At 44.1% G+C, this 24,123-nt stretch overlaps 1 protein-coding gene across 1 annotated transcript; it reads left to right on the forward strand.

Moving 5' to 3' along the window:
* On the forward strand, positions 1 to 24,123 carry RRAGC (Ras related GTP binding C). The gene is made up of 8 exons (XM_038758260.1): positions 1 to 128; positions 160 to 337; positions 9,909 to 10,112; positions 11,086 to 11,285; positions 14,213 to 14,327; positions 15,407 to 15,549; positions 18,255 to 18,403; positions 22,442 to 24,123. The coding sequence occupies exons 1-8, from the start codon at positions 4 to 6 to the stop codon at positions 22,591 to 22,593; spliced, it is 1,266 nt and encodes a 421-aa protein (XP_038614188.1). The 5' UTR covers positions 1 to 3; the 3' UTR covers positions 22,594 to 24,123.

A 24,123-nucleotide genomic window follows, 5' to 3' on the forward strand; every position in this document is an offset into this window, starting at 1 on the left:
ACGATGTCGCTGCAGTACGGGGCTGAGGAGGCGCCTCTGTCCGGCAGCTACGGGCCGGCCGACTCCTTCCCCAAGGATTTCGGTTACGGCGTGGAGGAGGACGACGAGGACGAGGCGGCGGCCGGGGCCGGGCCCGCCGGGGCCGGGGCGGGGGGCCGACGCCGGGGCCGGGACCGGGGCGGCGGCCGGGGGCGGCGGGGGCGGAGGCGGGGGCGGCGGCGGCGGGGGCGGCGGCGGCGGCCCGGGGGGCCCGGGCGGCCCGGGCGGCCCCGACAGCTCCAAGCCCAGGATTCTCCTCATGGGGCTGCGGCGCAGCGGCAAATCCTCCATCCAGAAGGTGAGGCCCCCCCACCCGACCACCTCCCTCACAATCACACCCTCGACGATCACACACACTCCTCACACACACTCCTCCCCCTGGGCTTCCAGGCTGTCCATCCATCCCCTGGCCCCCTCCTCCCTCACCTCCCTTCTCTCCTTCTCCAGCCCAGCCCGCACCCTCCGCTCCTCTGCTGCTAATCTCCTCACCGTACCTCGCTCTCGCCTGTCCCGCCATCGACCCCCGGCCCACGTCCTCCCCCGGGCCCGGAATGCCCCCAATCCCTCTGCCCCTCCGCCAAGCTCGCTCTCTCCCTCCCTTCAAGGCCCTGCTGAGAGCTCACCTCCTCCAGGAGGCCTTCCCAGACTGAGCCCCTTCTTTCCTCTCCCCCTCGTCCCCCTCTCCCTCCCCCCCCATCTTACCTCCTTCCCTTCCCCATAGCACCTGCATATATGTATATGTTTATACATATTTATTACTCTATTTTACTTGTACATATCTATTCTATTTTATTTTGTTAGTATGTTTGGTTCTGTTCTCTGTCTCCCCCTTTTAGACTGTGAGCCCACTGTTGGGTAGGGACTGTCTCTATATGATGCCAATTTGTACTTCCCAAGCGCGTAGTACAGTGCTCTGCACATAGTAAGCGCTCAATAAATACGATTGATTGATTGATTGATTGATTGACGAAGCGCCTAGTAGGTGCCCAGCGCTGCTCTAAGCGCCGGGGAGGCTCCCAAGAACTCACCTCCTCCAGGACGCCTTCCCTGACTGAGCCTCTCCCCCTCGTCCCCCTCTCCATCCCCCCCCATCCTACCTCCTTCCCTTCCCCACAGCACCTGGATATATCAGCATCATCAATCGTATTTATTGAGCGCTTACTATGTGCGGAGCACTGTACTAAGCGCTTGGGAAGTACAAGTTGGCAACATATAGAGACAGTCCCTACCCAACAGTGGGCTCACAGTCTAAAAAGTGGGCTCACAGTCTAATTATGTATATATTTATATAATATATATATATATAGCACACAGTAAGTGCTCAATAAATACAATTGATCAATCAATCAATCGTATTTATTGAGCGCTTACTATGTGCGGAGCACTGTACTAAGCGCTTGGGAAGTACAAATTGGCGACATAGAGAGACAGTCCCTACCCAACAGTGGGCTCACAGTCTAAAAAGTGGGCTCACAGTCTAATTATATATATGTTTATATATAATATATATAGATATATAGCACATAGTAAGCGCTCAATAAATACAATTGATCAATCAATCAATCAATCGTATTTATTGAGCGCTTACTATGTGCGGAGCACTGGACTAAGCGCTTGGGAAGTACAAGTTGGCAACGTCTAGAGACAGTCCCTACCCAACAGTGGGCTCACAGTCTAAAAAGTGGGCTCACAGTCTAATTATATATGTATTTATATATAATATATATATAGCACACAGTAAGCGCTCAATAAATACAGTTCATCAATCAATCAATCGTATTTATTGAGCGCTTACTATGTGCGGAGCACTGTACTAAGCGCTTGGGAAGTACAAATTGGCAACGTATAGAGACAGTCCCTACCCAACAGTGGGCTCACAGTCTAAAAAGTGGGCTCACAGTCTAATTATATATATATATTTATATATAATATATATATATAGCACACAGTAAGTGCTCAATAAATACAATTGATCAATCAATCAATCGTATTTATTGAGCGCTTACTATGTGCAGAGCACTGGACTAAGCGCTTGGGAAGTACAAATTGGCAACACATAGAGACAGTCCCTACCCAACAGTGGGCTCACAGTCTAAAAAGTGGGCTCACAGTCTAATTATATATATATTTATATATTATATATATATATATATATATATATATATATAGCACACAGTAGGCGCTCAATAAATACAATTGATCAATCAGTCAATCAATCAATCGTATTTATTGAGCGCTTACTATGTGCAGAGCACTGTACTAAGCGCTTGGGAAGTACAAATTGGCAACACATAGAGACAGTCCCTACCCAACAGTGGGCTCACAGTCAATTGATGATGATATATATATATATCTATATGTAGATATATGTTTGTACATATTTATCACTCTATTTTACTCGTACATATCTATTCTATTTATTTTATTGGGTTAGTATTTTTTGTTAGTACTGTTATTTTGTAGTTTAACTTCCCAAGCGCTTAATACAGTGCTCTGCGCACAGTAAGCGCTCAATAAATACGATTGATGATGATGATGATTTTATTGGGTTAGTATTTTTTGTTAGTACAGTTATTTTGTAGTTTATTTTGTTCTCTGTCTCCCCCTTTTAGACTGTGAGCCCACTGTTGGGGAGGGACCGTCTCTGTATGTTGCCAATTTGTACTTCCCAAGCGCTTAGTCCAGTGCTCTGCACACAGCGCTCAATAAATACGATTGATGATGATGATGATTTTATTGGGTTAGTATTTTTTGTTAGTACAGTTATTTTGTAGTTTATTTCATTTTGTTCCCTGTCTCCCCCTTTTAGACTGTGAGCCCACTGTTGGGTAGGGACCGTCTCTAGATGTTGCCAATTTGGACTTCCCAAGCGCTTAGTCCAGTGCTCTGCACACAGTAAGCGCTCAATAAATACGATTGATGATGGTGATGATCAGGTTGTCCCGAGGTTGGTGGGGGGGGGGGGGGGCTCGCACTCTTCATCGCCATTTTATAGGTGAGGGAACTGAGGCACACAGAATAATCATAATAATAATGTCGGGCTCGCGGTCTTCGTCCCCATTTTATAGATGAGGGAACTGAGGCACACAGAAGAATAATAATAATAGTGTCGGGCTCGCGGTCTTCGTCCCCATTTTATAGATGAGGGAACTGAGGCACACAGAATAATAATAATGATAATAATGGTAATAATGTCGGTCTTCCTCCCCATTTTATAGATGAGGGAACTGAGGCACACAGAATAGTAATAATAATAATGTCGGTCTTCATCCCCGTTTGACAGCTGAGGGAACTGAGGCACACAGAATAATGATAATAATAATAATAATGATGATAATAATGTTGGTCTTCATCCCCATTTTATAGATGAGGGAACTGAGGCACACAGAATAATGATAATAATAATAATAATAATAATAATGTCGGTCTTCATCCCCGTTTGACAGCTGAGGGAACTGAGGCACACATAATAATAATAATAATAATAATGATAATAATGTCGGTTTTCATCCCCATTTCATAGATGAGGGAACGGAGGCAAACAGAATAATAATAATAATAATAATGATAATAATAATAATAATGTCGGTCTTCATCCCCATTTGACCGCTAAGGGAACTGAGGCACACAGAATAATAATAATAATAATAATAATGTCGGCCTTCATCCCTGTTTGACAGCTGAGGGAACTGAGGCACACAGAATAATAATAATAATAATAATAATAATAATAATAATAATAAAAGTCAGTCTTCATCCCCGTTTGACAGCTGAGGGAACTGAGGCACACAGAATAATTGTGGTTGTATTCGCTAAGCGCTTACTACGTGCCAAGCACTGTTCTAAGCACTGGGGAGGTTCCAAGGTGATCAGGTGGTCCCATGGGCGTCTCGCAGTCTTAATCCCCATTTTACAGCCGAGGGAACTGAGGCACACAGAATAATAATAATAATGTCGGGCTCGCGGTCTTCATCCCCATTTTATAGATGAGGGAACTGAGGCACACAGAATAATGATAATAATAATAATAATGTTGGTCTTCATCCCCGTTTGACAGCTGAGGGAACTGAGGCACACAGAATAATGATAATAATAATAATAATGTTGGTCTTCATCCCCGTTTGACAGCTGAGGGAACTGAGGCACACAGAATAATGATAATAATAATAATAATGTCGGTCTTCATCCCTGTTTGACAGCTGAGGGAACTGAGGCACACAGAATAATAATAATAATGTTGGGCTCGCGGTCTTCATCCCCATTTTATAGATGAGGGAACTGAGGCACACAGAATAATAATAATAATAATGATAATAATAATAATAATAATGTCGGTCTTCATCCCCGTTTGACAGCTGAGGGAACTGAGGCACACAGAATAATGATAATAATAATAATGTCGGTCTTCATCCCCGTTTGACAGCTGAGGGAACTGAGGCACACAGAATAATAATAATAATAATGTCGGGCTCGCGGTCTTCATCCCCATTTTATAGATGAGGGAACTGAGGCACACATAATAATAATAATAATAATAATAATAATAATAATAATAATAATAATGATAATAATGTCGGTCTTCATTCCTGTTTGACAGCTGAGGGAACTGAGGCACACAGAATAATGATAATAATAATAATAATGTCGGTCCTCATCCCCGTTTGACAGCTGAGGGAACTGAGGCACACAGAATAATAATAATAATAATAATAATGTCGGTCTTCATCCCCATTTGACAGCTGAGGGAACTGAGGCACACAGAATAATGATAATAATAATAATAATAATGTCGGTCTTCATCCCCATTTGACAGCTGAGGGAACTGAGGCACACAGAATAATCGTGGTGGTATTTGCTAAGCGCTTACTACGTGCCAAGCACTGTTCTAAGCTCTGGGGAGGTTCCAAGGTGATCAGGTGGTCCCACGGGGGGCTCGCAGTCTTAATCCCCATTTTACAGCTGGGGGAACTGAGGCACGGAGAATAATAATGGTGGTATTTGCCAAGCGCTTACTACGTGCCAAGCACTGTTCTAAGCGCTGGGGAGGTTCCAAGGTGATCAGGTGGTCCCACAGGCGGCTCGCAGTCTTAATCCCCATTTTACAGCTGAGGGAACTGAGGCACACAGAATAATAATGGTGGTATTTGCTAAGCGCTTACTACGTGCCAAGCACTGTTCTAAGCTCTGGGGAGGTTCCAAGGTGATCAGGGTGTCCCACAGGGGGCTCACTCTATTTTACTTTGTTAATAATAATAATGATGATGGCATTATTTATTAAGCGCTTACTATGTGCCCAGCACTGTTCTAAGCGCTGGGGAGGCTCCCAAGGTGATCAGGTTGTCCCACGGGGAAGGGCTCACGGTCTTCATCCCCGTTTGACAGCTGAGGGAACTGAGGCACACAGAATAATCATGGTGGTATTTGCTAAACGCTTGCTACGTGCCAAGCACTGTTCTAAGCACTGGGGAGGTTCCAAGCTGATCAGGTTGTCCCACGCGGGGGAACTCACCGTCTTCATCCCCATTTTACAGCGGAGGGAACTGAGGCACACAGAATAATCGTGGTGGTATTCGCTAAGCGCTTACTACGTGCCAAGCACTGTTCTAAGCGCTGGGGAGGTTCCAAGGTGATCAGGTTGTCCCACGGGGGAGGGCTCACGGTCTTCATCCCCATTTGACGGATGAGGGAACTGAGGCCTGGAGAAGTGAAGTGACTCGCCCAAAGTCACCCAGCTGACAAGTGGTGGAGCCGGGATTTGAACCCATGACCTCTGACTCCAGAGCCCGGGCTCTTTCCACTGAGCCACGCTGCTTCTCCAAATATTTATGTGGAGAAAATATTCAAAAAATTCATAAATTTATATGTATGTTATAAAATTGCATATATTTATGATATTTATTAAATATTTATTTTATTTTGTTAATAATAATAATGATGGCATTTATTAAGTGCTTACTATGTGCCAAGCACTGTCCTAAGCGCTGGGGAGGTTCCGAGGTAATCAGGTTGTCCCACGGGGGGCTCACGGTCTTCATCCCTGTTTTACAGCTGAGGGAACTGAGGCCCGGAGAATAATAATGGTGGTATTTGCTAAGCGCTTACTATGTGCCAAGCACTGTTCTAAGAGCTGGGGAGGTTTCAAGGTGATCAGGTTGATCCATTGGGGGCTCACAGTCTTAATCCCCATTTTACAGATGAGGGAACTGAGGCCCGGAGAATAATAATAATAATAATGATGGCATGTATTAAGCGCTTACTATGTGCAAAGCACTGTTCTAAGCGCTAGGGAGGTTACAAGGTGATCAGGTTGTCCCCCGGGGGGCTCACGGTCTTCGTCCCCTTGTACTTAACATCCCCTTAACTTGTACTTCCCAAGCGCTTAGTACAGTGCTCTGCACACAGTAAGCGCTCAATAAATACGATTGAATGAATGAATCCCCATTTGACAGATGAAGTCACTGAGGCCTGGAGAATAATAATAATAATAGTAATAACGATGGCATTTATTAAGCACTTACTATGTGCCAAGCACTGTTTCTAAGTGCTGGGGAGGTTACAGGGTGATCAGGTTGACCCACGGGGGGCTCACAGTCTTTATCCCCATTTGACTGATGAGGTCACTGAGGCCCGGAGAATAATAATAATGATGGCATTTATTAAGCACTTACCATGTGCAAAGCACTGTTCTAAGCGCTGGCGAGGTTCCAAGGTGATCAGGTTGTCCCCTGGGGGGCTCACGGTCTTCATCCCCATTTGACAGATGAGGTCACTGAGGCCTGGAGAATAATAATAATAATAATAATAATGATGGCATTTATTAAGCACTTACTATGTGCAAAGCACTGTTCTAAGTGCTGAGGAGGTTACAAAGTGATCAGGTTGTCCCCTGGGGGGCTCACGGTCTTCATCCCCATTTTACAGATGAAGGAACTGAGGCCCGGATAAGTGAAGTGACTCGCCCAAAGTCACACAGCTGACCATTCGAACCCATGACCTCTGACTCCAAAGCCCGGGCTCTTTCCACTGAGCCACACTGCTCTTCCAGATATTTAGTTGTAGAAAATATTTATAAAATTCATAAATTTATATATATTTCTAAAATGTATATATTATATAATATATTATACAATTATGCATATTTATAATTATAACATTTATAAAATATGTATTTTATTTTGTTAATAATAATAAAATAATGATGGCATTTATTAAGCGCTTACTATGTGCAAAGCACTCTTCTAAGCGCTGGGAAGGTTACAGGGTGATCAGGTTGTCCCACAGGGGGCTCACTCTATTTCATTTTGTTAATAATAATAGTAATAATGATGGCATTTATTAAGCGCTTACTATGTGCAAAGCACTCTTCTAAGTGCTTGGAAGGTTACAAGGTGATCAGGTTGAGCCCACTGGGGGCTCACTCTATTTCATTTTGTTAATAATAATAATGATGATGGCATTTATTAAGCGCTTACTATGTGCAAAGCACTGTTCTAAGCACTGGGAAGGTTACAAGGTGATCAGGTTGTCCCACAGGGGGCTCACAGCCTTCAATCAATCAATCGTATTTATTGAGCGCTTACTGTGTGCAGAGCACTGTGCTAAGCGCTTGGGAAGTCCAAGTTGGCAACATATAGAGACAGTCCCTACCCAACAGTGGGTTCACAGTCTAAAAGGGGGGAGACAGAGAACAAAACCAAACATACTAACAAAATAAAATAAATAGAATAGATATGTACAAGTAAAATAAATAAATAAATAGAGTAATAAATATGTACAAACATATATACAGGTGCTGTGGGGAAGAGAAGGAGGTGCCAAGCACTGTTCTAAGCGCTGGGATGGATACAGGGTAATCAGGTTGTTCCAGGTTCCATAGTCTTAATCCCCATTTTACAGATCAGGTCACTGAGGCACAGAGAAGTTAAGCAATTTGCCCAGACAGGTGACGGACCTGCGATTAGAACCCGCGCCCTCTGACTCCCAAGCCCATGCTTTTCCCATTGAGCCACGCTGCTTTTATTGGGCGCTTACTGGGTACAAAACACTGTACTGAGCTCTTGGGAGAGTACACTAGAACAATAAACAGACACGTTCCCTGCCCACGGGGAGCATCCTGCACCATCTTTGTTCCTCCACCTTGCAAGAGCCGTCTAGGTGTGAACCTAATTGTGAGCACGGTTCTTAAAACGAGGGGAAAATTATGCTCCGCGAGGCAACATCGCACATGCGCGTATGTCAACTTGGTAGTTAAACTTAATAACACCATTTGGGAATCGGCAAAAAACAATGGCTGCGTTACAATGACCAGGAGTTCCTGAGTCATTCTTTCCATTGAGCCGTCTCTCTGACCCCTGCGAAGAACTTGAAACAAAGACTATCCTCACCACTCTACTGAGAAGAAAAGGGAAGATATGCCCACTTTACAAATGGGAAAACAGAGGCAAGGACAGGGGATGTGGTTTCTAACAGGTTACACAGAGAAGGAGGGTGGAACTGGGGGGAGATTCCACACCACCTGATTTCTAGTCCACTGTTCTTGACAGTTGTTGGGGGGGGGAAAAAGACCGGTTTGCTTTTTCAGGGTCTAAATCATTTCTATAGGGTGTGTAGGTGCCAACTCCACAGGGGCCATAGATCCTGGTGCCCCCCACATGTTTCCAGCTGTTGGAGTGCTGCCACTTACAGCGTGGCTCAGTGGAAAGAGCACGGGCTTTGGAGTCAGAGGTCATGGGTTCGAATCCCGGCTCCGCCACATGTCTGTTGTGTGACCTTGGGCAAGTCACTTAACTTCTCTGAGCCTCAGTTACCTCGTCTGTAAAATGGGGATTAAGACTGTGAGCCCCACGTGGGACAATTTAATCACCTTGTTTCCCCCCCCCCCCCCAGCGCTTAGAACAGTGCGTGGCACATAGTAAGAGCTTAACAAATGCCATCATCATCATCACTTACCATTTCTACAGTGTTTTGGACTGGATCCTGAGTTTCCCTCTGGGTCATTAGAACACAGCCATTATTTTTCTCCAACTCCCAGTTTTTGTCAGAGACCAGGCAGCAGAGTTAAAGGACCCCAAATTAAGTTCTTCGAGGACTGACCTGTTTACTTTTCCACCTTGTCTCCCTTTCCCCCGACCTCTAAATGAGGGATTAGAACCGGTAAAAAGCTTTGCTATGGATTTTCATTCTATCTGGTAATTTTGCCAGCCCGCCCTTTGTGCTTTTTCCAAAGGGGCTTTCTATACTAAGCTTTATAACCTCTTTCCCCTTTGTGCAGTTTGGGTAAATGTTAGACTACTGTACTATACTTTCAGCACTCAGCTGCAGATGGTATTAAGGCAGGCTGATTTCTGTGTTGTGGCACCAACCACCTTCTCCCCCAAGCTCATCAAGTTCTCTTTTCCAGAAGGAAGCAATTTAAAGGAAGTCAATCAATCAATCAATCATATTTATTGAGCACTTACTGTGTGCAGAGCACTGTACTATGAAATTAATCCTTTTATTTTAGTAATGGTTTATAGTTGCTGTCCGGTTGTAATTCTTAAAGTTGAAGTGTAAAGAATCCACTTGAATGTGGTCGTTACTGTTTCTCTTCTCTCTGAGCTACTTTACTAAAATAAGTACAGTTTTCATAGAAGAAAAATGGCCCCTGATATTTGAGAAATCTCCCAAAGAAAAGGAGGCAGAGCCAAATGGGGTCAAGGCTTATGACTGCATTGCTGTAAGTCAAAATGATGCCACTGGGTAGTGTTTTAAATGATTGTAAATGCCCATTAACTCAGAGCTCTGTTTAGTCTGTGTTAGTTTTCAGCTTTATCCGAGTGATGAGCAGGATTTAAACTTCCAATTAACATTTTTTCCCCATTGTTTACTAGGTGGTGTTTCACAAAATGTCACCCAACGAGACCCTGTTCTTGGAGAGCACCAACAAAATTTACAAAGATGATATTTCAAATAGTTCTTTTGTGAACTTCCAAATTTGGGACTTTCCAGGGCAAATGGACTTTTTTGACCCAACATTTGATTATGAGATGATCTTCAGAGGCACAGGAGCATTGATATACGTCATCGATGCGCAGGTACAGATGAACATATGTAGGCTTTTAAAAAATTTTTAACTTCAGTCTGGTATCAAAAGAAACTGAAACAAAAAAGGGGGAAAAAACCCAAAGCCTTTTTAAAGCCTCAACTTCATGTGGTTTGTCCATGGCTTTACATAGCAACAGTACCGGGAGAGCTATCTGAGGAAGTGGTGTATAATGGGTGTGCCAGTGTGTCGGTACTGAATGGGAGGTGGCTTGACTTTAAATTGGGATGGTTGAGGACAGTGGTAAGTTTCCCGCAGCTTCAAGCTCCCTTCCTCAGTCATGTCATCGCTAGATCCCGGTTTAGTTAAGTGCACACACTTGCCTTTCCCATTTTGTCCGCTGCTATTTGTTGAATGGGACTGGGAACGAGTGGTCCGAACCCCATTCCGAAAATGGGGCTGGAAGGATGAGGCAATATATACTGGGATAGGGGCAAGTTTGCCTATCATTTTGAATCTTCTTGGTCAGTAACTGATATTGCAATCACGAGGTAACAGGTACAGTAATGTAATATCCCTAAGAAGTCACCTTGTCTAAAACACTGGGTATACCTTTAGTGGAAAGGACATAGTAGGAGCAGAATCAGCAGGTATTAAAATAGCTTTATTGGTGTCTTTATGGGGTAAAAAAAAACCATTTCGTACTAATGGTTAAGTCATTTGGATCGTTTTGGGTTCCAATAAAAGGTATTTTTTATATCTTTTTTTCTTTGAGACTTTATAATGAGCCACCTTTAATTTTCATAGACTAATATCTCAAGAAAAATGGGAAGTATTAACTGCTTTTACTGGGAGCTGTGTGTGTGTGTGGGGGGGGGTTTCTTCAAAAAGAATTTGTAGAATCAGTTGAAGTTATGGAATTTTTCAGAACTTTTTGATGCGATTGCAGATGTTGGATATGGGAGGGCTTGAGTGGTGCTCAGCTCAGTAGAGCTTTCTAAAACTTTGTTCTTTCTGGCTTACAGGATGACTACATGGAGGCTTTAACCCGACTTCACATCACTGTCTCTAAAGCCTACAAAGTTAACCCGGAAATGAATTTTGAAGTTTTCATTCACAAAGTTGATGGTTTGTCGGATGATCACAAAATAGAAACTCAAAGGGATATTCATCAGCGAGCCAACGACGACCTTGCAGATGCTGGGCTAGAAAAACTTCATCTTAGGTAACTACGTGTACTCGTGATTGAAGGCCCCTGAATTCCATTGTTGGTAGAAATGGTTTTCTTTCGCAGGAACTATTTTGGGCACTGGGAAGTTTGTGACCCTTGCTGAGATTGGGTGTCTGGTTTCTAGGGCCCCTGCACAATTTATAGCTGGGGGAAGGACTCTCCAGGGGCTTCATACTAGGGCACCCCGAGGTAATCCCTCTAGTTTGCGGCCACCGTCCCATGATTCTTCGATTTGGTTTGGCGCGCCCAAGGATGTGGGAAGCTGCTGATGTTCCCCTTAACCCTTTCTCTAGCAGGTCCCTGAGTGTGTAGTTTGTTCAGGATCGCTCTTTGGCCGTAAACACGTAACCAGTATTTGTTTTATTCAGCAGCAGTTTCAGCAGTAATAGTAGCTGAACGACAAAATCTTTCACAAGATCCTCGAATAACCACCTGTTTCGGATCCGGAACTTGTTTCTAACTTAAGTGTAGGGGATACTGCCCCCCGGGACCCCCAGCTATACTTTCCTTAGCAGCTTTTCTGTGGGGATGTCAGCCATAGATTCATCTCTGGCAGTTCACCCTGTGACCCGCAATCTGCTTGCCGAAAACTAGCTTCCCACGCCTGTTCCCTGCAGCAATCGTGCTTCTCAGACTTCTTCAAGACGCCTAATACGGACTCCTCTTCAGGGCTCCAGAGCTTCCTGCCATTTTACTAGCCTCTTCATCCTTGCCCACATCCTCCCCTGTAATTGGTTGTGCTTGGGGAAGCAGCGGGGCATATTGGATAGAGCACGGGACTGAGAGTCAGAAGGCCATGGGTTCTAATTCCGGCTCCACCACTTGCCTGCTGTGTGGGCCGAACTAGCCAGCTGGACAATCACAAGGCATCTAATGCTATCATCATCATCATCAACCGTATTTATTGAGCGCTTACTATGTGCAGAGCACTGTCCTAAGCGCTTGGGAAGTACAAATTGGCAACATATAGAGACAGTCCCTACCCAACAGTGGGCTCACAGTCTTATAATACTTATAATACTAATAATACAGTCTTATAATACTATAAGACGTTATCGCTTGTTGAGAAGCTCTCTCTTTCCTTAGGCTACAGGGACGACTCTAGGGATCAAGCTGTTCACCCTGCAGATATTGAAGATGTTTCCATCCTGGTCTGACAAAACGCTTTTGGGAGCAGCTGAAGGGTACCTTCAGTTCGAGTTTTACTAGATTGAACGTTATCCAGCGAATTCACATCTAAAAAATATTTTACCTTGAATTATCCTGACACAGACTAAAGCGTATTTTAGAACTCAACCTACTCTGGGAATCTGCATCTAGGTCTAACCTTTCACCGCAGTATCGGTCATTTAAATCTCGATGCCACTCTAGGCGTGGTGTAACAGATTAGTCGGGACAGGTGGAAAGAGGCATCTGCAAATCTGGGTTTTGATGGTTTAAATCTTGATATTTCTATTCTAGGAGGCTTTGTGTTTTTATGGAGCTGAAGTACAGTTTGTGCGTTTTGTTTGTTATAGTGGGTTTGTTCTGCAAATGAGCGCTGAAACTGGAAATCTCAATTAGTAAACCCGGAGTGTTCATTAAAGTGTTAATCTGGCAAGTGATTCATTTAGTAATATACAAAAGTCTCCAAGGAATATTTTCCACACGTTCCAACTGTAATTTTTGATTGGGAGCAGTCTGTATCTGAGCCTCTGTTTTTGCCTTACCCGATATTTTTCAGCTTTGAAAAATATGCCCATGTCAAAAAGCCTCATAAAGGTGTGAAAAACACCGTTTACATAAAAAAGCCCAAAGTGTAATTCTAACCCTGTAGCTTGGTTCTCTGCCTGTCAAGTCATCCCCTTGCAGTTATCATTTACCAGGGTTCTAATTTCAGCTCTGTCACTTCTCTGCTTTATGATCTTGGGCAAGTCACTTCGTTTCTCTGTGCCTGTTATCTCATCTGTAAAATGGGAATTAAAACTGTGAGCCCCATGTGGGACAAGGGATTGTGTCTGATCTGATTAGCCTGTCTCCAACACAGTGCTTAGTACAGTGCCTGGAACATAGCGCCTAACAAATACCATAAAAACCCCACAAAACCATGAATCAATATCACCTTTACCTTCTCGGGAAGGAGTCTGCGCCATACTTTCAACTTTCCACCGATCAATCAGATGTTTGGGGTCAGACAAATCCTTTGGGTCCAATGCCATGGATTTAGATGTTAGATCCAACAAAGTGTTTTGGACTTAGAGGCATGAGTATCTCTGTGCACCTCAAGTGCATATTAAATAGAAGGGGCAACAAAATTAGTAATCAATGGTATTGATTGCCTACTGTGTCCAAAGCACTGTACTAACAGCTTGAGAGAGTACAATATAACAGGGTTGGCAGACACGTTCCTTGCCCACGGCAAGCTTACGATCTAGAGGGATGTTAATACATGTTAATACGTAACATACAGGATGTTAATACAATTGAAAATGCATAATTTAAAGATATTTACATAAAATAAAGCCTAAGAACAGAAGGGTATTTCACTTGATTGCAGTCTCAAAATATGTTGAAACTTCTCATATTTTTATAGAACTGATTTAGTATCCCGTAAGGTTGTTTTATGGTTTTTTTTTAACTCTGTAATATAGGGTTTTGTTAAATGCTTACTATGTACCAGGCACGGCTCTAAGCCCTGGGGTAGATACAAATTTATCACGTTGGACACCGTCCCTATTGCCATATGGGGTTTACTGTCTTAATCCCTATTTTACGGATGAGGAAAGAGAAGCCCAGAAAAGTGATTTGCCCAAAGTCACACAGCAGACAAGTGGCTGAGCCGGGATTAGAACCCAGGTCTTTCTGATTCCCAGGCCAGTGCTCTATCCACTAGGCCATGCTGCTATTTGATCAGATTAATAAAACTTTGTGGTCTTTTCCAGCTTTTATCTGACTAGCATCTACGACCATTCAATATTTGAAGCCTTTAGTAAAGTGGTGCAGAAACTTATTCCTCAACTGCCGACCTTGGAAAACCTATTAAATATCTTTATATCGGTAAGTGAGCTTTCAAACTCATTGTCCTGTTCTTGGCACATCTTGGTGATGCGATGTGTTAGAAGAATGATCCCAGCTCTGCTATTTTCTCGATACTTGGTTCTAACCCTCCACCCCTTCTTGAAGTAATGTTGATTTTTCTTTACATGCAGTTGATGAAATAATGGAACAGTAATAATGGTACTTGTTAAGTGCTTACTATGTGTCAAGCACTGTGTTAAGCGCTAGGGTAGATAAAAGATCATCATGTTGGACATCATCCCTGCTCCTCGCATGGCTCACAATCTAAGCAGGAAGGAGAGCGTGGTTCTTTAAAATATCCTGTCTATCTCCTATTTAGAGCATGCTGTGAAAATAGTATTCAGGAGAGACGAAAATAACTTGAAAAAATTGGGTCTGAGGGCTTATTTATGGTCTCTGTTGGATTATAGATTTAAAATGTCACGTGTTGAGACAAACTGACTACCCCATTTCAGGCTCCATTTTGGGGATTGGGCCCCGATTTAAAGATTGCGTCCATCAAATTTACAGCTTCAAGCTTGTATCATCTACTGATCTCTCTGAAATAATTTTTATACCTAGCATCCCCAAATGGCAGAAACACTGTATTTTAGGCCTTGATTCTTGTGGGTTCATGCTCTTTGATGTAGAAGTGAAATTATAGATCTTTCATCCTCTGGTAATAGCCACACCTGCGTATGTGACTTAGATCAAAGTGGTTTAAGTCATAGTCGCTGAAAACTTGGCAAAGCTTTAGCTGGCACTGACTGGTGAAAATGCAGAGAAACTAGAGTTTAGAGTTCTTTTCCTGTGACATTTATGAAAAGAATGGTCCCATATTGGTGTGACGAGGCAGGAAGGATAAAATAGGCATGACTGCTAATAAAGGATAGCTCCAAAGTATTGCCTGTTTAAATACTTCCGATACTGACAATTTAAGGTTTTGGTTTCGATTGACATGAAATCTCCAAGTACAACTGTAAATTGAATGTGATTGATCCTGAATGGATGCAGTTAAATTAATAGAGGTTTTTTTTTAAAGAACCGAACACTTAACCAATTCTTTTTTTTTTTTTAAGAATTCAGGTATTGAAAAAGCTTTCCTCTTCGATGTTGTCAGTAAAATCTACATTGCCACAGACAGTTCCCCTGTGGATATGCAGTCGTATGAACTGTGCTGTGACATGATTGATGTAGTAATTGATGTGTCTTGTATATACGGGTGAGTTTTATATACATTCCTTTCGTGTTGTCTTCCTTTAAGGGAAAGATTAAATGGCTCAGCTGAGAACCATAGTTTTAACTTTCAGGCCACGTGAGCATCTCTGTGTTAGGATTACACAATAACTTTTCGGTTACACAATGTCTTCGTGAAACAGATCCTACTCTGACCCACTCTTATTCTTTACTTCAGTTCTTGTGTCTTTTCGTATTTAAGGCAGTGTTTTTCAGCCAGCGGTGGTTCTACCGTCTGGTGGCACTTTATGGTATGCTTGGTGGCAGAGGCCGAGCTTTCAAAGGGAAGGGGTGGGAAAGTCCAATTACAAGGGAGAGAAGGGTCCGAGAAGGGAATCTGGCCCCCTCCTCTTCAAGATATGCTTGTGCGTGATGGTCCCTGCCCTGACTAAAAGGCTTTAAAGAAAATCGCCCCGTCTCAGTTAAAGGAGTATCTGAGGTTGAGAAGGACTGGTTTAAAGGGCCATGGGCTCCTTCAAGTGTGCTGAGGGTTTTTTAAACTGAAACTCATCTGAGCTGTTATGGCTGGAGCCCATTTTGTGGGGAGAGCTCATTTCTGGGAGGGGCTGCTGTTTGCACGGACGGGGATGTCACCGGAGCTGCTGGAATCAATCAATCAATCGTATTTATTGAGCGCTTACTGTGTGCAGAGCACTGTACTAAGCACTTGGGAAGTACAAGTCGGCAACACATAGTGACAGTCCCTACCCAACAGCGGGCTCACAGTCTAGAAGGGGGAGACAGAGAACAAAACCAAACATACTAACAAAATAAAATAGATAGAATAGATATGTACAAGTAAGATAAATAAATAAATAGAGTAATAAATATGTACAAACATATATACATATATACAGGTACTGTGGGGAAGGGAAGGAGGAAAAATGGGGGAGATGGAGAGGGGGAGGAGGGGGAGAGGAAGGAAGGGGCTCAGTCTGGAAAGGCTTCCTGGAGGAGGTGAGCTCTCAGTAGGGCCTTGAAGGGAGGAAGAGAGCGAGCTTGGCGGATGGGCAGAGGGAGGGCATTCCAGGCCCGGGGGATGATGTGGGCCGGGGGTCGATGGCGAGACAGGCTGCTGCATCCCAGAGAGCTGCATCCCAGAAGCTGCATCCCAGAGAGCAATCAGGGCCACTCTGGTTTTGTTATTTATTAACCACTTATTACGCGCTAAGCACCGGGCTAGGTTCAAGATGATCAGATCAGACGCAGTCCCTGTCCCACATGGGGCTCACAGTCTTCTCCCTATTTTGCAGATGAGGGAACTGAGGGGTAAAGAGATGAAGTGACTTGCCCAGGGCCACACAGCAGGCTAGTGGCAGCGTCTCCCAACCCCCAGGCCTATGATTGTCCCACTAGGTCACGCTACTCCCACTGGAACACAGAGCTGCCTTTCCTGCCAGGTTGTGATCCCTCCCCTCTGAAGTGGTGAAATGAGAGTGGTGGAGGATTTTGTGGAAGATCATTGGGTTCCCCAAGGTTGACTGTGGGACCCAGGGGTACCCCTGGCCGCCCTATATTTCAGGAGTCCCGTTTGGACCTTCAGATGTTCCTGGAGCGTCTCCCTGGCTTGGGCCAGTTCCTAGTTTGGGGGAAGCAGTTGGAGAGCTAAAGGACAGTCTAAGCTCTTTCTCCAAGTTAGTAGTGTTCCCTGTTAAGGCCAGGTCAAGGCTGTGGTGTGGGCTGTGTTATTTAGGGGGCTGCAGTCAGGGCCTCCAGCTGGGAAGCAGTTTTGCCTAGTGGGAAGATCACGGGGCTGAGACTCAGGGTTCTTATCCCTGCACCTCCACCTGGGGCAAGTCGCTTTAACTTCTCTGTGCCTCAGTTACTTCATCTATAAAATGGGGATTCAATCCTACTCCCTCCTACTAGGACCGTGAGCCCCGCGTGGGGCCGGGACTGTCTCCAACCGGAGTATCCTGTGTATAACCCAGTGCTTAGCACATAATAAACGCTTAACAGGTACAATGATTAGTGATGATTATTAGCCCCGTGTATATCAGTAATGCACCGTTGCTTTGATTTTTCCCTACATAAGGGAGAATAGATTCAGTGTGGGCCTCACTACTCCCAGTTCTTCCCCAGTGGATATTTTCACTCCGCATTTGGGATAGAACACTTAAGGAATTTGGGAGAGGGAAAGTTTTTCCAACCCACGTACGATCGTTGCGGGAGAGGTGATTGTGTGAGTGGCTTTATGGCATTGTTCTAACTGCGTGTACCTCAGCACAAGTTTTCATGAACGTAGGACTCCTGATTGTATCACACTCTCCCAAGCACTTAGTGCAGTGCCCTGTACTCATTAAATTCATTCATTCATTCATTCGATCGTATTTATTGAGCGCTTACTGTGTGCAGAGCACTGTACTAAGCGCTTGGGAAGTACAAGTTGGCAACGTATAGAGACGGTCCCTACCCAGCAGCAGGCTCACAGTAAATGCTCAAGTACCAATCAGTCAATTGTATTTATTGAGCACTTACTGTGTGCAGAGCACTGTACTAAGCGCTTGGGAGACTACAATTTAACAATGTAACAGAGTTGGTAAACACATTCTCTGCCCACAGCGAGCTCACAGTCTTGAGGAGATTGATACGATTGATATAGATACAATGGATACAAATACGATCAATTATTGGAGAATTGAGTGCACTAAACCGTTAACCAATAATGACACGTTTTTTCTTTTTAAATAGGTTAAAAGAAGATGGTAGTGGAAGTGCTTATGATAAGGAGTCTATGGCAATTATCAAACTAAATAATACAACTGTCCTTTATTTAAAGGAAGTGACTAAATTTTTGGCATTGGTCTGCATTCTGAGGGAAGAAAGCTTTGAACGGAAAGGTAATGGCATTGTCTCATTTGGAAAAGCTAGGGCTGATTAGGGCCTTTGTCATTTGGTTCTTTTTAATATTCCCGTGCCACTCTTGTAGACTTATTTTGTTACTTTAGTCAAGATTGCATCTAAGGGCCTGTCTGTCCTGCTGAAAGTAATATGGTTTAAGGTTAGTTATACGGCATGTCAGGGCAGGGAAATGGAGGGCTTCAGTCTAAAATTCTGGCTAACCGAAAGTAAAGGCTACCAGGAATGGCGACTTCACATTGATCAGTCAGCGGGCTAGTGAGAGCCGCATTGTTAGCAATCGAGTCCCGCTACAGTTGCCTGTTAGCCGAGGAAGAACTGCAGAGCAGCATGGCTTAGTGGTTAGAGCCTGGTCTTGGTTAGCTTGATCATTTTTATTATTACTAATAATCGAATTGAGCGGTGACTTTGTGCAAAGCACTATACCAGGTGCTTGGGAGAGTACAGTATAACATGAGGCACGTTGGAGAAGCCGCATGGCTCAGTGGAAAGAGCACGGGCTTTGCAGTCAGAGGTCATGGGTTCAAACCCCGGCCCCGCCAACTGTCAGCTGTGTGACTTTGGGCAAGTCACTTATCTGTGCCTCAGTTACCTCATCTGGAAAATGGGGATTGAGACTGTGAGCCCCCCGTGGGACAACCTGATCACCTTGTAACCTCCCCAGCGCTTAGAACAGTGCTGTGCACATAGTAAGCGCTTAATAAACGCCATCATCATCATCACGTTCCCTGCCCACAGTGAGCTCACAGTCAAGAGGGGGAGACAGACATTAATATAAATAAATAGATAAATAAATTACAGGTTAATTAAATTACAGGTTCTAATCCTGGCTCTTCGACTTCTCTGCTGTGTGGCCTTGGGCAAGTCACTTTACTCCTCTGTGCCTCAGTTCCCTCATCTGGAAAATGGGGATGAAGACTGTGAGCCTCATCAGGGACTGTGTCCAATCTAATTACCTTATGTCTACCTCAGTGCTTAGAACGGTGCTTGGCACATAATAAATGCTTAACAAATACGATTAAAAAAAAAAAAAGAAAAAAGGGCGGTCATTTGTGGGGAGAGGGAGCTCCTGATTGGGAGGGCTGTAGCCCAGCCTTGGACTAGGACCTTCAGTGATTCTTTTGGTCTTGAATCTCCCCTTTCATCTTTGTTCAAATAAATAGTCCCAATATTGAATTTTTCTCACTACCCATGAGAAACATAATGGGGTGGGCATGACCCTCTGGGTAATTCTAGGTAGTCAACAGGTACTGTGGATTGATGACAAGGTCCTCGAGAGCAGGAATCTTCTAGACTGTGAGCCCGTTGCTGGGCAGGGACCGTCTCTATATGTTGCCAACTTGTACTTCCCAAGTGCTTAGTACACTGCTCTGCACACAGTAAGCGCTCAATAAATACGATTGAATGAATGATACCTCAGTGGTGCCCGCTGTTCTCATGGAGGGTAGAACTCTAGGCTCTTTCCAGGGATGCGGACCCCGGAAATATGGTTCCCCGTCCAGTCACTGAAGCCGTTGTTAATGGGAGGACTGGTCCCTGGCCGATGCGCAGAGCATCTCTCCAGGAGCCCTCTGGGACCACCCCCAAAGAGATGCAGGATGCCCCAAAAGAGGGCATACAGTTGGACCGTTCTGCCAAAGGTATTCTGGTCACTCTAGATTTGGCCCCAGTGGAGGCCTTCACTCCAAGAGTCCAGTGGCTAAGGCTGTTCATAATATTAATAATAATAATGGTATTAAGCACTTACTATTGCCAAGCACTGTTCTAAGCACTGGGGTCGATCTGTGGGGCTCACAGTCTTAATGCCCATTTTGCAGATGAAGGAACTGAGTCACAGAGAAGTGACTTGTCCAGAGTCATTGTAACAGGGGGTATAGGAAATGCCAGTTTCTAAAGGCCTTCTGGCTGTCACATCGAAATGGAAATAAGTGAGAAGGAAATGTCAGCACAACACTTCGGTGAAGTAAGGATGGCCAGGAAATTGTGCTTAATTGCTGAATCTGCCCATATTTTTCTCCTGGGTGTGGCATCTTCGATGTATCCTAAGCCTGCGTCGGCATGGTGAATGACGCATTTTTAATTCCTTGTTTTTCCTCTGCTGTTTCAAAATCTGTGTGCCAGAAGACAGTTTATATACTCTAAATTGAACCGAAGCGCAGTGTTGTTTTCTATCTTTTTGTGTTGGAACACGAAGGGCAGTTCTCTTTGATTTTTGTTTCCGTGATTACAAGGAACTACCCAGAACGACCTGGTACAAAGTGAGTGGGTGAGTGTCAGTTGCCCTCGTTAGAATTAAATCACTGTGGGCTCCGCTGCCTTGCATACTGAGTCAGTAATGCTGAATTTGGTAGCCGAGTTAGTAACAAGATATGGTAACCTAAATGGCGCTCATGCCATTTCTCTGGTATCCCAACATGTAGGAGGAGAATTAGAACCACATAAGATGGGTTAAAATTTTGGTTTCGGATTTTCTTATTCTTTCCTTCTCTCCTTCGCCCTCACCTTCGGCTAACTTAAAGGCAGTGGTTAAGTGTCGGAGTGCTTCTCAAGTAGAAAATTGTGATGGGCTTCAAAATCACGGTAGTGGTTAGCAGCATGGCTCAGTGGAAAGAGCCCGGGCTTTGGAGTCAGAGGTCAGGGGTTCAGATCCTGGCTCTGCCAATTGTCAGCTGTGTGACTTTGAGCAAGTCACTTAACTTCTCTGTGCCTCAGTTACCTCCTCTGTAGAATGGGGATGAAGACTGTGAGCCCCCCTTGGGACAACCTGATCACTTTGTAACCTCCCCAGCGCTTAGAACAGTGCTTTGCACGTAGTAAGCGCTTAATAAATGCCATTATTATTATTATTATTATTATTGTCATGCACATTCCTGCAGATTTAGGGAGCCCCTGTGCCTACCCTTTGATGCAAACTGCTACAGCGTAAATTTTACTTCATGGAACAGTGATCGTTGAAGCATTCTTTTTGGGCTGAGGTGATGTCCATAGTTTGAGACGATCTGTACCTTTTCAACTGGAAACTGGTAAACTAAAATTCAGCATCACTCCCGACAGTCGACCTAAGGTTTTGTACTTAAGCATAATTGTTTAAAAAATGTTTTTTTTTAATCTTTTTAGCCTTTTAGTTTTCTCAGTCAATCAATGGTATTTACTGAGTGCTTTATATCATCATCATCAATCGTATTTATTGAGCACTTACTATGTGCAGAGCACTGTACTAAGCGCTTGGGAAGTACAAATTGGCAACATATAGAGAAAGCGCTTACGATGTGCCAAGCACTGTTCTAAGTGCTGGGGAGGGTACAAGGTGATCAGATTGTCCCATGTGGGGCTTGCAGTCTTAATCCCCATTTTACAGGTGAGGTAACTGAGGCACGGAGAAGTTAAGTGACTTGCCCAAAGTCACACAGCTGACAAGCGGCGGAGTTGAGATTTGAACCCATGACCTCTGACTCCCAAGCCCGGATATATGTGCAGACCACTGTACTAAGCGCTGGGGAGAGTACAGTACAGCAGAATTGTCAGTCATTCATATTTTTTCGTATTTATTTTGTCTCCCCCTTTTAGACTGTGAGCCCACTTTTGGGTAGGGACTGTCTCTATATGTTGCCAATTTGTACTTCCCAAGCGCTTAGTACAGTGCTCTGCACATAGTACTAAGCACATAGTACTGCACACCGTAAGCGCTCAATAAATACGATTGATGATGATGATGATGATTTATTGAGTGCTTACTGTGTGCAGAATACTGTCCTAAGCGCCGGGGAGAGTACAGCAGAGCAATGTAACAGACACATTCCCTGCCCGTAAAGAGTTTACATTCTAGAGAGGGGACATTAAAGATCAATTATATTTGGCATACCTTTGAAGCAAGGCCTTTTTTTTCCCCCAATTTGACCTGCCCTTTGATTCATACAATGTGATTTTGTTTTTCCCCCCCTGCAACTGAGTTTTCACCAAGAAAAGTCATTTTGCAGTTGGCCTGAGCAGCAGAATGACCCAACCTTTCTCCCTTGCAGGTTTAATAGACTACAACTTCCACTGTTTCCGCAAAGCTATACACGAAGTGTTCGAAGTGGGTGTGACCTCACACAGAACCTGCAGTCACCAAGCAAACACTCCCAACCTGAAAGCGGTGACTCACAACGGCACACCTAGAAACGCCGTCTAGACTGACCATGGACTGGGTAGATGCCTACCAGTTTTCTCTCTCTCTCTCTCTCTCTCAAAACCAGAATCAGAAACAGCGTGCCACCGGACAAGAATAAAACGCGGGGTCTGCAGTTCGTGCCCTACTGACACCTGTTCTGGGAGAAAGGAGAGGTAGATTTTCTGATTTGGAGGCGAAGCGCACAGCTGGTGTTGCACAACTAAAGCTTCTGTAATTAAAAAAAAAAAGAGCAAAAAATAGAAAAAGGGCAAATATCCCTCTTCCCCCAACTCCCCCCACCCCCCAAAAAAACCCTGCTTGAGGCCACTGAAAATAACATCGGAAATACCCAGTCTTTTTGAAGTGTTTTTTTTTTTTCCTGAGTCCTACTTTAGTAGTTTGACTATATCGGTCTGGGAGACAAAACAGTCATCCTTCCCTTACATCAGGAGTTGTGGTTGATTGCGGATTGAAAGTGATGGGAAGTACTGAATTTATCATGTGCTCCACTTTAGGTTTTCATTTGATCAGTCCCTAAAATATCCCGCCTTGCTTGTTCCAACACTGCCTCTCCGATTTTCGGTTTTTGACACCACCCATTTCACACCTTTTAACCCACTCGCCCTCTGATTCAGAAAACTCCCAGTTTGACTGCAGCAGAAGACATTCCCAAGTTCTCCGTGGAAGAAACCCAAGTCAGTCCCACCCAAGCTTTGTCAACCGGAATGCAGGGCTCAGCAGTGGCTACACTTGTTCTCTCAGAGTTTCGGAACTGTAGGTCCAGCGATACGACCGTAGAAAACATTCGCGCTCGGAACGGAGACAGATGGCTGGGATTTTTGCTCTGATGTGGATCAAGGTGAAAGTCACCAGGGGAATATTTCACTCAATAGCCCTGCCTTGTAGGAATGGAACTTTCATTCTATCAATGAAACATGTGGTTCATTTTCTTATTCTGGCTGCCTGAACGGGTGGAGTGACCAGAAGAACTCTCTCCCAAGGCAGTCGGGGGGTCTGCATCTTTTTAGAGCTCCTGCCATTTTGCAGCCATGAATTGGTCTCAGAGGTCCTTGTGGATCACGAGCCGCTTGGGATTTGCTAAAATCCATTTTCTAGAAGTGGAGAGTCAAGGGTGGTAGCCACAGCATGGGTTGGTTTACATTCTTTGTCTCCAGTATTCTGACATTTAGGTGTCAAACATGGTACTTCTCTTTCTGAGTGTATTTGAATTTTTTGATAGCGGAGCCTTTTTCACTTGGTTGAAATTTATATTCTCTGCCCACCTCTCCCCTCTCCAAGAAGCTCCATATTTGTATGTTCAAAAGCCACTGGACAACTTGAGTACAGAAGTGCCACTGTTATACTGAATCTGTATATTAAGTTCCATAACCCTAACAGTGTGACCTGGAGTGCTTTCTGCAGATGATTCTGATTGTTGAGTATTTACATGGACCATGATGATATCCAAAAGAAAAAAAAAATGCTTTTATATTTATAGATTCTTTCAATGAACTATATAAAAATGGGTATCAATAAATGTATTTACTCCAG

Source organism: Tachyglossus aculeatus, chromosome 16 (assembly GCF_015852505.1).
Source record: "Tachyglossus aculeatus isolate mTacAcu1 chromosome 16, mTacAcu1.pri, whole genome shotgun sequence".
Classification (NCBI taxonomy): domain Eukaryota; kingdom Metazoa; phylum Chordata; class Mammalia; order Monotremata; family Tachyglossidae; genus Tachyglossus; species Tachyglossus aculeatus.

Bases quoted from the DNA above. Each gene is read 5' to 3' on its own strand.
- RRAGC (XM_038758260.1), top strand. From the start codon at position 4: ATGTCGCTGCAGTACGGGGCTGAGGAGGCGCCTCTGTCCGGCAGCTAC. The intron at 129-159 runs CGGGCCCGCCGG...GCGGGGGGCCGA, and splicing joins GACGAGGCGGCGGCCGGGGC to CGCCGGGGCCGGGACCGGGG. The intron at 14,328-15,406 runs GTAAGTGAGCTT...TTTTTTTTTAAG, and splicing joins TATTAAATATCTTTATATCG to AATTCAGGTATTGAAAAAGC.